Genomic DNA, 13,651 nt, shown 5'->3' on the forward strand with positions numbered 1-13,651 from the left:
TAAAGTTAGAGTGAGTGGTTAAAGCATTATCATTTGAACTCTAATGATATGCAAGCTGAAGTTTTTAGGGGAAAGTATATTGGTAGGGAAAAAAACTGTGTTGATGGATGGAAGAATGGCCAGATATGTGGTAAGACAAGCATAGTAAAATGTTAATGGTATTTATACTTGGATATTTACTGTAAAACTCTATCAGCTTTGCTATATGTGTGGAAGTTTTCCTGATAAAATACTGGGAAAAGTTACTTGGCTGAGAAGATCAATTTAATACTGCATTCTTTTTCTTTCCAAGAGTCTTTTTGGTAAATATTTTTGCTTTGGTTTTCAGAAATTACTTTCGGAACTCCAGAAGCTATTTATGAGTAAAAATGAGACTTATGTGTTAAAATTATGGCCTTTGTTTGTCAGACTTCTTGGGAAGGTAAGTACACAGTTAATGAACAGTTTTTACATGCCAGACCCTTTAATTTCTTAACTTTCCATAGTACAGTTGATCCTCATTATTCATACATGCCATATATGAAAATTAATAAAATTTATTTGTTAACCCAACATCAGTATTTGTGCTGCTTTTGCAGTCAATTGTAGGCATGTGTAGTGGCAAAAAAATTTGAGTCCTACAGCATGCATGTTCCCAGCTGAGGTTGAGCAAGGTTACATTCTGCCTTTTTGCTTCAATTCTTAATGTCCTTTAAACAAATGTCCATTTCATGATCCATTTAATGCCACATTTTTCACGTTTCGTGCTTTTTCTTGGTGATTTCAGTTTTAAATGGCCCCACAGTGTAGTGCTGAAGTGCTGTCTGTGGTTGCTAAGCAGCGGAAAGCTGTGATGTGCCTTGGGGGGGAAATACATGTGTTAGATAGACTTTGTTCAGGCGTGAGTTACAGTGCTGTCTGTTGTGAGTTCAATGTTAGTGAATCAACAATATATATTAAATAAGATGTCTTTAAACCAAAACAAACATAGAACAAGGTTGTGTGTCAAATGGTTGATGAAAATGTGATCAGAGGCTTGCAGTAACCTAACCCTGCATTATCCCTAGAAGCCATGGCTCAGTATTTGCTAATACAGTGTCAAGGCAACTTTATAGAACATAACTATGGTGAATAATGAGAATCAACTGTATGTTCTATCTTTAAGCCAGGTTTTTTTTTGAGGGGGTGGAGTTGTGATTTTCTTTATTGTGATAAATAAACATAACAATTTATCATAACCATCCTAAGTATACAGTTCAGTGGCATTAAAAGCATTTACAGTAGTGTAAACATCACCACTGTCTACACCCAGAACTTTTTCATCATCGCCAACAAAAACTATACATGTTACATAAGCAGTGACTCCCTCTGCCCCTCCCTCTGCAGCCCCTCGTAACCTCCATTCTGCTCTTTCTCTGGATTTGCTAATTCATAAATTTTGATCTTTGATCCATTTCGAGTTTTAGTATATGGTGTAAGGCAAGGGTCCAGCTTCATTTTTTTTTGCACGTGGATACTCAATTTTCCAAGCACCATTTGTTAAAAAGACTTTTTTGTTGAACGGTCTTCACACTCTTGTTGAAAATCAGTTGACAGTGTATGTGAGAGTATTTTTGGATCCCTATTCCATTGGTCTATTATGTTTCTCCTTATGCCATTACCATATGCTTTAATTACTTGTTGCAGTAGATTTGGAAGTCAAGGAAGTGAGTCTTCCAACTTTATAATTTTTTTTTCAAAATTGTTTTGGCTATTTGGGGCTCTTTGCAATTCCATAATGAATTTTTGAGGATCAGCTTTTATTTTTCAGTGAAAAAGGCCTTTGGGATTTTGATAGAGATTATGTGGAATTTGTAGATTGCTTTGGGTAGTATTGACATTTTAACGATACTAAATCTTCCTGTTCATGAACACTGGATGGTTTTCCATTTATTTAGGCCTTTTCAAATTTCTTTCAACAATACTTTGTAGGTTTTAGTTTAAAAGTCTTTCACCTCTGATTAGATTTATTTCTAAGTGTTTAATTTTTTTAGGTGCTATTGTAAATGGAATTGCTTTCCTGATTTCCTTTTTAGATCATTCATTGCTGTTGTATAGAACCACAACTGATTTTTGTGTGTTGGTCTTGTACTCTGCAACATTGCTGAAATGAGTTTATTGGCTCTAGTAGCTTTCTTGTGGATTTTTGTGAATTTCTAAGCCAGTTGTTTTTGTTATATTTATATGCTGTTCAGCTTATGTGTGGACTATAGTCACTTATGACTATTAATGTTCTTTTTGTGTATTTTTTCTTGGGATGCATTGTTTACTTGTCATTTATACATCTTTTACTTAACTACTTCCTGCCTGTTCCAGTGTACTTGAAAAGATTATTAGTTTGTTTCTTATTTTTCTTTAATATTCAGATTTTTTCATATGAATTCCTTTTTTAATATGTTGGTAAAATTTGGAATTTATCACATTTCTGATATTCTCTGATGTTTTAGAAATGTGTATTATGCATTATCTATTTCATGGAGCTTTATATTTTGTGATCTAGAATTTTGAATATGCATACAAAATTCAGTACTTTAAAAAGTTTAAATTCCTTAGATTTTACATAGTTAACACTGGGTGAGTTAGATAAATGAATGATGATAGTGCCTATATATTGTTTCAGGTAGGTAAGTAACTTCTTAATGATTCTTCCTTTTTAGACCTTGCATCGAAGTGGGAGTTTCATCAATTCTCTATTACAGCTAGAAGAACTGGGATTTCGTAGTGGAGCACCCATGATTAAAAAAATAGCTTTTATTGCTTGGAAGAGTTTAATAGATAATTTTGCTTTAAATCCAGGTAAGTAATATTTAAAAATTCGATTTTTTATGACTTAAGATGAAAAACGAAGCTTTTCTGATTTTTTTTGCTGGGGGGGCTTTATATTGAATATTTACCTATCATTGAATATTATTTTAGGGGAATAAATTTTTAGCTAAAAGTAGAATTCAAAGGCCAGGCATTATTGAAAATCACAGATATAAAGTTTATTTTACACTATTTCAAAAACTGAACAAAGTGACAGATGCTGTTTGTGGCTTTCTTAGTGAATTCCAGCACTTAGTTGAGCATTTTACATACTTCTTATTTAATCATCACAGTAGACCTTAGATGGTAAGCATTATTGCTATTTTCGAAAGATTAAGTAGTTCATCAAAGGTCACACAACCAATAGATGATAGCAAACAATTGTGATTGCTATGAAATCAAAGTATCAGAGACTGAGGAACTTGTTTTCAGGATCTTTAGAACAGCGCCTGATAGTGGGCTAACATTAATATGTAGAAGTGATTCCTTTTGATGTACCTTACCCTTATCTTTTTATTGTCCACTGGAGGTGCTTAATATATATATGTGAGAAAGTATATCACCCAAAAGTGGGTCAGTATGAGTACCTCCTTAACTGGGTAGTTAATCTTAGGTATAATTGATAGTTTACAAGATCTGCTAAATAATGTTGATTTCATCCTATGTTTTCCCTTGCCAAAGACCATTAATCCCTTTTAAAATGTGTTTTGTAAATAACTATTTGCATTAACTACAACTACTTTTATTGAAAATATTGCCAGACACAGATTTTAATTGGAAATGTCACCTTTTTTTGGTTATTGTTTATGAACCTCAGTGTTAGGTATCCAGGATTAAATCTGTTGGAATTATGTATAGTTGTGTTAAAGCGTAAAATAGGAGTGCCTTAAAGAAGATAAATAAAATGCTGTCTCATTTGAAATAAGTCAAGAGCTAGAGAGTCTGTGACTGGTATTATGGATCCAGGAAGTCGTTAAGGAATCAGATGCCCGTCTTTTTCTGTTGTTATCTTCAGTATGCCTTAATTGCAGACTACAGGAAGGAGGGGAAGGCAGAAGGGGCAAAAATGAGCTTCTTCACAGCTGAGTCAGCCATCTGTAAACGCCATTTCAGAAATTCCACATACACTTCCACTTAAAAATCTCATTGGGAGAATGGCTAAATGGGAAACTAGATAAGGTAGTCAAAGAGTAGACACCCATCACTGTTCTGAGTGAAAGCAGATCTTGTAACTAAAAGAGAATGGAGTATTGCACAGCAGTTGTTGGTATTCTCCTCCTCTCATAGATAGGAGTTCAGAAAGGATTAGAGGATTTGTTTCCACAGTGGTCTGACTTTATTTTGTTCTTATAAAAATGTTAATTGAAAGCCAAATGGCAGAATACTTGTAAGAAACATTGATCAGTGTTATTCCACCAAATACATGACTTGACAGATGCTTCACAATCCTTTTTAAGTCTTTTTGATAAGTTGATTGAGCACAGACTGTATTATTTTATATATCCTCCTGTCACTGATATAGTAAACACTTCTGGTATAAATATTGTGTTTAAAGAAGTATTTAGTGTTTGTGTGGAATTTAAGCAATCTGATTATCGCTAATGTACAGTAGACCTAAGTATAAATGAATATTTAGATTTCCAAAATCTCATTAATTGCACCAACAGTTAAAGTGTTTGATAAAATAAATTACTAGTAAATTTTTAAAATGACAACTTTTTTTGAGGTAAAAATATGCCTCTATTTTTTAATCTGTAAAACGGGGATAGTGAGAATACTAAAGCAGCTTAGAAAGAGTTTCTCAACATTTTAGCATGTTAGGCTGGACAGTTTGCTATGGAGAACTGCCCTGTGCATTAGAGGAAGTTTAGCAGCATCCCTGGATGCAGCCCACTAGATACGAGTAGCAGTCTCCGTATCCCTGCCTCTCAATTATAACCAAAAATATTGCAGACATTGCTGAATGGTGGAAAAATCACCCTTGGCACACAGTAGCTAATAAATATTAGTTATTATTTTTTAAAATAAGCCTTAAGTATTGTGACCTGGTTGTACTAAAGTTTGTCAAGATGAAAATTTTGGGTAGAACAGGAACAGCCGGTAATTAAAATTTTTTTTTTAAATCTATTCTCTTGCTATAGTAGGCTGTTGCATACTATCATTCTTAAAGTTTAATCTTTACCTCTTTAATGTTTTTACCTGGGTGCTAATTTTTTTTTTTTTTTTAAGAAATACTATGTAGTGCAAAAAGATTGAAGTTGTTAATGCAGCCTTTGAGTTCTATCCATGTGAGAACAGAATCTCTAGCGCTGACAAAACTAGAAGTCTGGTGGTATTTATTGACGAGACTAGGACCTCATCTTCCTGCTAATTTTGAACAGGTAACATTACAAGTGTTGTTTACAATACTTGATGTGTTTTTTTTTTATTAATGTGTTCTTAGATTCTTACCAATCTAATCTTTCAGTGCTGTTTTTGCTGTGTTAGCAGAGCACATTATATAAAAGATTTTTTCACCCAGACACAGAACTTGAGTTCATTTTCCTCAAAGGATATTCTCCAGTCGTCTGAAATGGAGCATCTAAAACGTTTTTAATCAGTAACACTCAAATATCTATTCTTACTCTAGAGGCATTATGAAAGATTTTTTTCAAGGAATTGCATGTGACTTAGAATATAAAATTGAGAGTAGAGTCAGCATTACTGAAATAGAAATCATGTGCTACGCAGAGTTGGATCAATTCTAATTTTTTGTATCTCCTTTTTCTAGGCTACATAGTGATAACCAATCATTTAATCCCATTGTAGCTTTTCATTATTGTTACACATGAGTTTTACAGAGTCCTTTAGATTTTGATATCCTTGCTGCATTTTAACATAAAAGCTTAATCTTATTTTTGTTTAAGTAAAAAAGGGTAGCCCTGATAACTCCTTTTATCTTTTTTTAATTTATTTTTTATTGAAGTATAGTTGATTTACATGTTGTATTAGTTTCTGGTGTACAGCAAAGTAATTCAGTTATATACATACATATATATTATTTTTCATATTTTCCATTGTTGTTTATTACAGGATATTGAATATAGTTCCTTGTGCTATACAGTAGGACCTTGTTGTTTATGCCTTCTATATATAATAGTTTGCATCTGCTAATCCCAAACTCCCATTCTTTATTTTCTTTTCGTTTTGTTTATGGTTTCCTTTACAGTACAGAAGCTTGTAAGTTTGATTAGCTCTCATTCGTTTATTTTTGCTTTTATTTCTATTGCCTTGGGAGACTGACCTAAGAAAACATTGCTACAATTTATGTCAGAGAATGTTTTGCCTGTGTTCTCTTCTAGCAGTTTTATGGTGTCATGTCTTATATGTAAGTCTTTATTTTGAGTTTATTTTTGTGTATGGTGTGAGGGAGTGTTGTAACTTCATTGATTTACCTGTGGCTGTCCAACTTTTCCAACACCACCTGGTGAAGAGACTGTCTTTTCTCCCTTGTATATTCTTGACTCCTTTGTCAAAGATTAATTGACCATAAGTGTGGGTTTATTTCTGGACTCTGTATTCTGTTCCATTGATCTATATGTCCATTTTTGTGCCAATACCACGCTGTTTTGATAACTTTGTAGCTTTGTAGTATAGTCTGAAGTCTGAGAGGGTTATGCCTCCTGCTTTGTTCTTTTTCCTCAGGATTGCTTTGGCAATTCTAGGTCTTTTATGATTCCATATAAATTTTAAGATTATTTGTTCTAGTTCTGTAAAAAATGCCATGGGTAATTTAATAGGGATCCCAGTAAATCTGTAGATTGCTTTGGGTAGTATGGCCACTTTAACAATGTTAGTTCTTTCAATCCAAGAGCATGGGATATCTTTCCATTTCTTTTTTTTTTTTTTTTTTTTAATGAGGATCTTGAATCAGATGCGTATGTTTGATTGATTGATTGATTGATTTTGGCTGTGTTGGGTCTTCGTTTCTGTGTGAGGGCTTTCTCTAGTTGTGGCAAGCGGGGGCCACTCTTCATCGCGATGCGCGGGCCTCTCACCGCCGCGGCCTCTCTCGCCGCGGAGCACAGGCTCCAGACGCGCAGGCTCAGCAGTTGTGGCTCACGGGCCCAGCCGCTCCGCGGCATGTGGGATCTTCCCAGGCCAGGGCTCGAACCCGTGTCCCCTGCATTAGCAGGCAGACTCTCAACCACTGCGCCACCAGGGAAGCCCTCCATTTCTTTAAATCATCATTAATGTTTTATATCTCTTGGCATATAGGTCTTTTACCTCCTTGGTCAGGTTTATTCTTAAGTGTTTGGGGTTTTTTTAACTTTTTATTTTACATTGGAGTATAGTTGATTAACAATGTTGTGATAGTTTCAGGTGTACAGCAAGTATTTTATTTTTTTTTGATGTGATTTTAAAAGTTGTTTTTTTTTTTTTACTTTCCCTTTCTGATATTTCAATGTTAGTGTAAAGAAGTGCAACAGATTTCTGTATGTCAGTCTTGTATCCTGCATACCTTGCTGAATTTGTTTATCAGTTCTTCCTCAAGTATACGTGGATTTTTTTTTAGCAAGTTCTCTTTAAATTTTTAATTGCTTAATATATTAAAGTTTTTAAACTTGATAGAGCATGAACTGATTAAAATTGGGCATTGATTGTAACTTGTAACTGGGGTCATAATTTTTTCAAATTCTACCATTTTAAGTTCCTAGTAGGCTGATCTTACCCAGTTGTCCCACCCATTCCTTGGCATAATCTACTCATTGGCTACATTTGACAGGTATTGGAATGATCTTAGAAATAAGCTTGGAGTTGTCTTAGTTCATATTTTCTTAAGGTGTTTTTTAAAATGTTTAAAATGGTCTGTCTACCAGTAGCATTAAAACTCATGCAGATGTTATTTGTAAAAGCTGTAAAAGCTATTTATGTGTATAATTTTCCATCTGGAATGTAGAGTTGAAATTTATAGATAGTACATATTTAGGGCAAATATATTTGTAATAAAAATTTTCACTTTTCCAAGTTTCAGTTTTTACCCTGTGCATCAAAAAGGCCAATAAAATTTCAACATATCAAAACAATTGAGATTGCTTCTTAAGGATATTTAATTGTATTATGCAAGACTTTTAAAAAATATGACAGTTATACATATTTACAGGTTCAGTTCCCTCCATCTCTCTTTTTTTTTTTTTAAACCCCAATAGGTCTGTGTGCCTCTGATTCAAAGCACAATAAGCATTGATTCTAATGCTTCACCTCAAGGCAGTTCATCTCGTGTAGCTACTTCTCCAGCTTTAAATCCTGCGACCCCTGTACACAAAGGTAAGAGATAGACCTACTTGGGGTTTTTTTCCTTTATTTTTACAAAATGGCTTTGAATTAAGTCTTTGCACTGTGTAATTCACATAATTTTGGCTGCCTTATCACAAAATCGTTTTGTTTTCTGTATGTGTTACTGTGTACTGCTGTCATTGCATTATTGTAGTTGGATAAGATCAACTTTTTTCCATTACATTATGTGAAGTGCATTACAGACTCTTATGTTTGTTTCAGAATTAGAATCTTAGAGTTATAATTAAAAATATCAGATCTTAACAGCTGTAAGGAATGTGGCTTAGTATGTATATCAGTGTAAGAAAATTATTTGCTGTTCCTATTTTACGTTAACTATTCTGAGTCAAATTTTTATATTTAAGTTTTAGGAATGCCTGCATATTAATGTTAAGGTATGGATTAATGTCTGAGAATTATCTTCATTTAAATGGTGTGTGACACTAGTCTTACTCTTAACCTAGTAAGATTAGTATTTAATTAGGAACTCTGTTGTGGGCTTTAAACAAAAACTCTTCAACTTTTATTGAAAAACAAATTATTTACTTTTAAAAGTATATTGCATTGAAATGAAGTAAACAAAATATATTTATTTGGGTAACTAATTTAATCGTACATAACTTAACAGTTTTGTTTGTTTGTTTAAAGGTGCTTCTCCATATGGAGCTCCCCGGATGAACTTGAGTTCAAATTTTAGTGGAATGGCCACAATCCCCTCTATACAAGTTTTGGGGCTTGAAATGTTGCTTCATTTTTTGTTGGGTCCAGAAGTCTTGAGTTTTGCTAAGCAAAACAAACTTACGCTGAGCTTAGGTATTTAATTGTTTTAAAAATCATTTCAATTACTAACACAGTTCAGAACACTGTACTTTGGGGTGAGGAAAGAGATTTTATAAATCTTTTTTATAAATTTATTTATTTACTTATTTTTGGCTGCGTTGGGTCTTCATTGCTGCACGCGGGTTTTCTCTAGTTACGGCAAGCGGGGGCTACTCTTCCTTGTGGTGCGCGGGCTGCTCATTGCAGTGGCTTCCATTGTTGCGGAGCACGGGCTCTAGGCGCGCAGGCTTCAGTAGTTGTGGCTGAGCGTGGGCTTATTTACTTTGGCATGTGGGATCTTCCGGGACCAGGGCTCGAACCCGTGTCCCCTGCATTGGCAGGCAGATTCTTAACCACTGCGCCACCAGGGAAGTCCCTAAATCTTTTTCATAGAAAACATATCAGACCACCTAACATTTTACATCGAGAAATTTATTTCATAAAGCTTTGGTTTTGCATAATTGTCTTTTTTTCTCTTTTAGAGCGACTTGAACATCCGTTAATCACCAGCTCTTCTTTTTTTTCCAAACATGCAAATACATTTATCACTGCTGTTCATGATAGCTTCTTTGCAATTAGAAAAGATGCTTCTGGTAAATATTTAAGAGAAGATTTTTATTATTTAAACCTGTGTTTAAAAAAAAAATAGTAAATATGTATATAGTGCCACCTGTTTCCAGATTGTGCTGCAGGAGCTTTACATATAATTCATTGAATCCTCACAGCAACCTTCTGTGTTAGCCTATTTTGCAGATAAAGGATTGTGTTGTACTGGGAAGTAAATAACTTGTGCAGAGTTACATAGTAAGTGATGGAGCTATGATTCAGACCTAGGCTCTGTGATTTTAGTATCTACACCTAAACTCCTGTGTTCTAAAGCCTATCAAATAATGATGACAGGTTTTAAAAATTAAATAGTTTGCTATTGTACTGGTTGGAAAATTTTTTTCTAGTGGCTTTCAGGTATCCTTCTCAGTCTTTAATCCTTGTCTCAAAAGTGAAAGGTGTTCAACACAGAAAATACAGTCGATGAAAAAAAAGAATTACCCTGAGTATGTTAACAGTCCTTTTGAAAAACATTTCTTTCTTTAAACAAAAATGACGTGAATAGTATATTGTAAACTGATTACAAGGTTGACTGTTACAAGAATTATATTTTAAATTTTTAAGTATTGCTCAGTTTATTTCTGTAGTATAAGCTTGAAAGGGAGAGCTTTTGTAGTCACATCTATTTCATTCTAAAGTACCTTTTATTTTGTTTGGCAGATGCAGTTGTCAATGCTATTTGGAAGGAGCTAGTTAGCTTGGTGAAGTCAGTTATTGAATCTGGTAAGCACAATAATGATCAAAAGATTTTTATAGCACTCAGTGAATTGTTTGGCTTACATATATATAATTAATTTTAAAATCATTTTTTGAAGTATCTTATCTTCCAGGCTTTACCTTTAAACAAAGCACTTTAGTAAATAAAAACAAAAAAAATACTTTCTAATAGCTCTCTGAGTATATATTTTTACCCCTGAAGAGACTGTATTTTCACCCCTAAAAATACATGTTAGAACTGTACCCCTCCTTTTCCTTTTTGATAGGTAACAAAAAAGAGAGACCAGGTTCTGAAGTTTTGACTCTTCTATTAAAATCTTTGGAAAGCATAGTGAAGTCAGAAGTATTTCCTGTATTGAAAACACTGGTAAGTATAAGACCTATATGTGCTGGAATTTTAAAACCATATTCTGAAATTGAATTTTATATTAAAGGTACTACCACAGATCAGGATTTGGGAAGATATTTTATATCAAGTACTTATCAGCAATTTGGCCCTGTAATAAATGCTGTTCCATTGACTAAATAGAGTCATTTGAAACCTTCTTAATAAAATAAATGATGACAGTGGCAACTACAAAAATCTTCCAGTGTGATAGGAAAAAGAATAGGCCGCACAGAGAAAATGGGATAAGGGGCATGAAACTTGAACTGAAGGAACTCAGATGAACACTAATTTTGTGACAAGATTGCTGAGCTCCACTGATTGTTAGTATGTACATTTAAAAAAATATCTGGTAATAATCTTGGCGAGCTTTTGCATTTAAAATATGCCCTATATAGTAGAGAGGGAAAAAGTGAATTGGATATACTTTTTGTAATAGTGAGTTTCCCAAAATAAACTGCAAATGGAACAAACCACACCTGTAGGTAGATTCTGAGTGATTCCTTTATGTGCCATGACAACCATATCTACTGTGGCAATAGAGGATAGTGGTTAATAGCAAGGGCTCTGGTACAGACTAGGTTGAACCTCAGCCCAGCTATTAACTGCATGAATTTAGACACTCTGTCTACTCTCTTGTCTCTCTATAAAGAAGAGATGTAGTAGTAGTTCATAATTAAATGAGTTGATAAATGCAGAGCATTATGGGGCTGGAACAAAATAAATGTGTCAACGAATGCTAATTATTATCATTAGTGTCTGTTCAAATGAGAATATGTGAAAGCTTATTTTCACTAACAGTTATTTTTGTCATGTTATTCACTTACGTTATATAATTCCGGTTAATACCAGTATAATAATATTTTTGGATGGCAGTTTGGTAATCTCTGTCACATTTGAGAGGCATGTCTTAGATACAGCTTCTAGTTAGCAGTTCTTTGAAATACTGCTGGCACTAGTGGGTACATAATTGATTGCAGAATTTCTTTTTGTAGTATAAAAAATGAAAACAGCCTCAAGGACCATTAATTTTTAAAAAGTTTGAACAAACTGCACATTTGTTTATCAGTTAAGAATGTGTCTACATAGACTGATGTGAAAACTCTGTAACACAGTCAGGTGAAGAAAATTAGTTCCCAGAGTATCTTACAGTACAATATCATTAATGGTATAAAACAATAGGTACAAGACAGCCAGCCTAGGAAGTTATGTTTCTCTCTGTACTTACATATATGGAAATTTAGGTCTAAAAAATAAACTCCAAACTGAACATTGATTATTCCTAGAGATAAGAAAGGACTTCATCATTTTATTATTTATATTTCTGTATTTGAACATTTTAAGCGAATGAGAATGTATTTACATTAATGAACAAACATTACTTGTAATAAATTGTTAAAGATATAGTTAATACTATAAGATTTTTACTAAGTAAGGTACTACTTTTATGGCTAATGTACAGTAAAACCTTTTGTCTTTCTTAGGTTCTCATGGAAATTACAATTAAAGGACTTCCTCAGAAAGTATTAGGTTCTCCAGCATATCAGGTTGCTAATATGGATATTCTTAATGCAAGTATCTTAAATGTAATGATACTAAATTAGCTAATAAACAAAAAGATCCATGGTATTTTTTTTTCTTAAGGTAGTGAAACTTAGATTGCAAAGTTCCAAGAGAATTGAATTTGAATACGCTGATTATGTTAAAGGAAAAAATGATAGACAAAGTACAGGCGTACCTCAGAGATACTGCAGGTTCAGTTCCAGACCACTGCCAAGAAAATGAATATCACAGTAAAGAAAGTAACATGAAATTTTTCGTTTCCCAATGCATGTGAAAGTTAATGTTTACACTATACTGTAGTCTGTTAAGTGTGAGTAAATAGCATTATTCCTAAAAAAAAAAAAAAAAAAAGCCTTAATTTAAAAGTACTTTATTGCTAAACAGATGCTACCTATCATCTGAGCCTTCAGTGAGTCATCTTTTTACTGCTGGAGTGTCTTGTCTCCATATTGATGGCTGCTGACTTATCAGGGTGGTGGTTGCTGAAGGCTGGGGTGGCTGTGGGAATTTCTTAAAATAAGACAACAATGACGTTTGCTGTGATTGATTCTTCCTTTCACAAATGGTTTCTCCGTAGCATGTAATGCTGTTGGATAGCGTTTTACCCACAGTATAACTTCTTTCAGAATTGGAGTTAGTCCTCTCAAACCCTACTGCTGCTTTATCAACTAAGTTTATGTAATATTCTAAATCCTGTTGTTGCTCCAACAGTCTTCAACATCTCCACCAGGAGTAGATTCCATCTTAAGAAACCACTTCTTTGCTTATCCATAAGAAGCAACTCCACATCTGTTAAAGTTTTATCATAAGATTGCACCAGTTCTTTCACATCTTCATGCTCTAATCCTAATTCTAGTTCTTTGCTGTTTCTGCCACATCTGTAGTTATTTCCTCCACTGAAGTCTTAAATCCCTCTAAGTCATTCAGGAGGGTTGGAATCAACTTCTTCCAAACTCCTGTTTATGTTGATATTTTGACCTCTTCCCATGAATCATGAATGTTCTTCACGGCATCTAGAATGATGAGTCCTTTCCGTAAGATTTTCAGTTTACTTTGCCCAGGTCTATCAGAGGAATCACTCTTTATGGCAACTATAACCTTACGAAATGTATTTCTGAAAAAGGCTTGGAAGTCGAAATTGCTCCTTGATCTGCAGAACGGATGTTGTGTTAGCAGACATGAAAACAACATTAGTCTCATTGTACATCTTCGTCAAAGTGCTTGGGTGTCCAGGTGCATCATCAATGGGCAGTAATATTTTGAAAGGATTCTTTTTTTTCCCCCTGAGCAGTAGGTCTCAACAGTGGGCTTAAAATACTCAGTAAACCATATTGTAAACAGATGAGCTGTCATCCGGGGTTTGTTCCATTTATATAGAGCACAGGCAGAGTGGATTTAGCACGATTCTGAAGGGCCCTAGTA

General features: G+C 34.0%; 1 protein-coding gene across 5 annotated transcripts in view; it reads left to right on the forward strand.

Annotated features, from left to right (window-relative positions):
* RIF1 (replication timing regulatory factor 1) overlaps positions 1-13,651 on the forward strand; it is a 52,620-nt gene that overhangs the window by 7,474 nt on the left and 31,495 nt on the right. For 4 of the 5 annotated variants that reach the window (XM_007183054.2, XM_007183056.2, XM_057550765.1 and 1 more), the window contains exons 8-16: positions 329-421; positions 2,676-2,814; positions 5,053-5,204; positions 8,013-8,130; positions 8,788-8,952; positions 9,441-9,551; positions 10,225-10,287; positions 10,548-10,648; positions 12,151-12,237. In XM_007183054.2, coding sequence (XP_007183116.2) covers positions 329-421; positions 2,676-2,814; positions 5,053-5,204; positions 8,013-8,130; positions 8,788-8,952; positions 9,441-9,551; positions 10,225-10,287; positions 10,548-10,648; positions 12,151-12,237 — 1,029 coding nt within the window. The remainder of the gene's footprint in view (positions 1-328; positions 422-2,675; positions 2,815-5,052; positions 5,205-8,012; positions 8,131-8,787; positions 8,953-9,440; positions 9,552-10,224; positions 10,288-10,547; positions 10,649-12,150; positions 12,238-13,651) is intronic. The other variant, XM_007183055.2, reaches the window with a different exon arrangement.

Source organism: Balaenoptera acutorostrata, chromosome 8 (assembly GCF_949987535.1).
Source record: "Balaenoptera acutorostrata chromosome 8, mBalAcu1.1, whole genome shotgun sequence".
NCBI lineage: Eukaryota > Metazoa > Chordata > Mammalia > Artiodactyla > Balaenopteridae > Balaenoptera > Balaenoptera acutorostrata.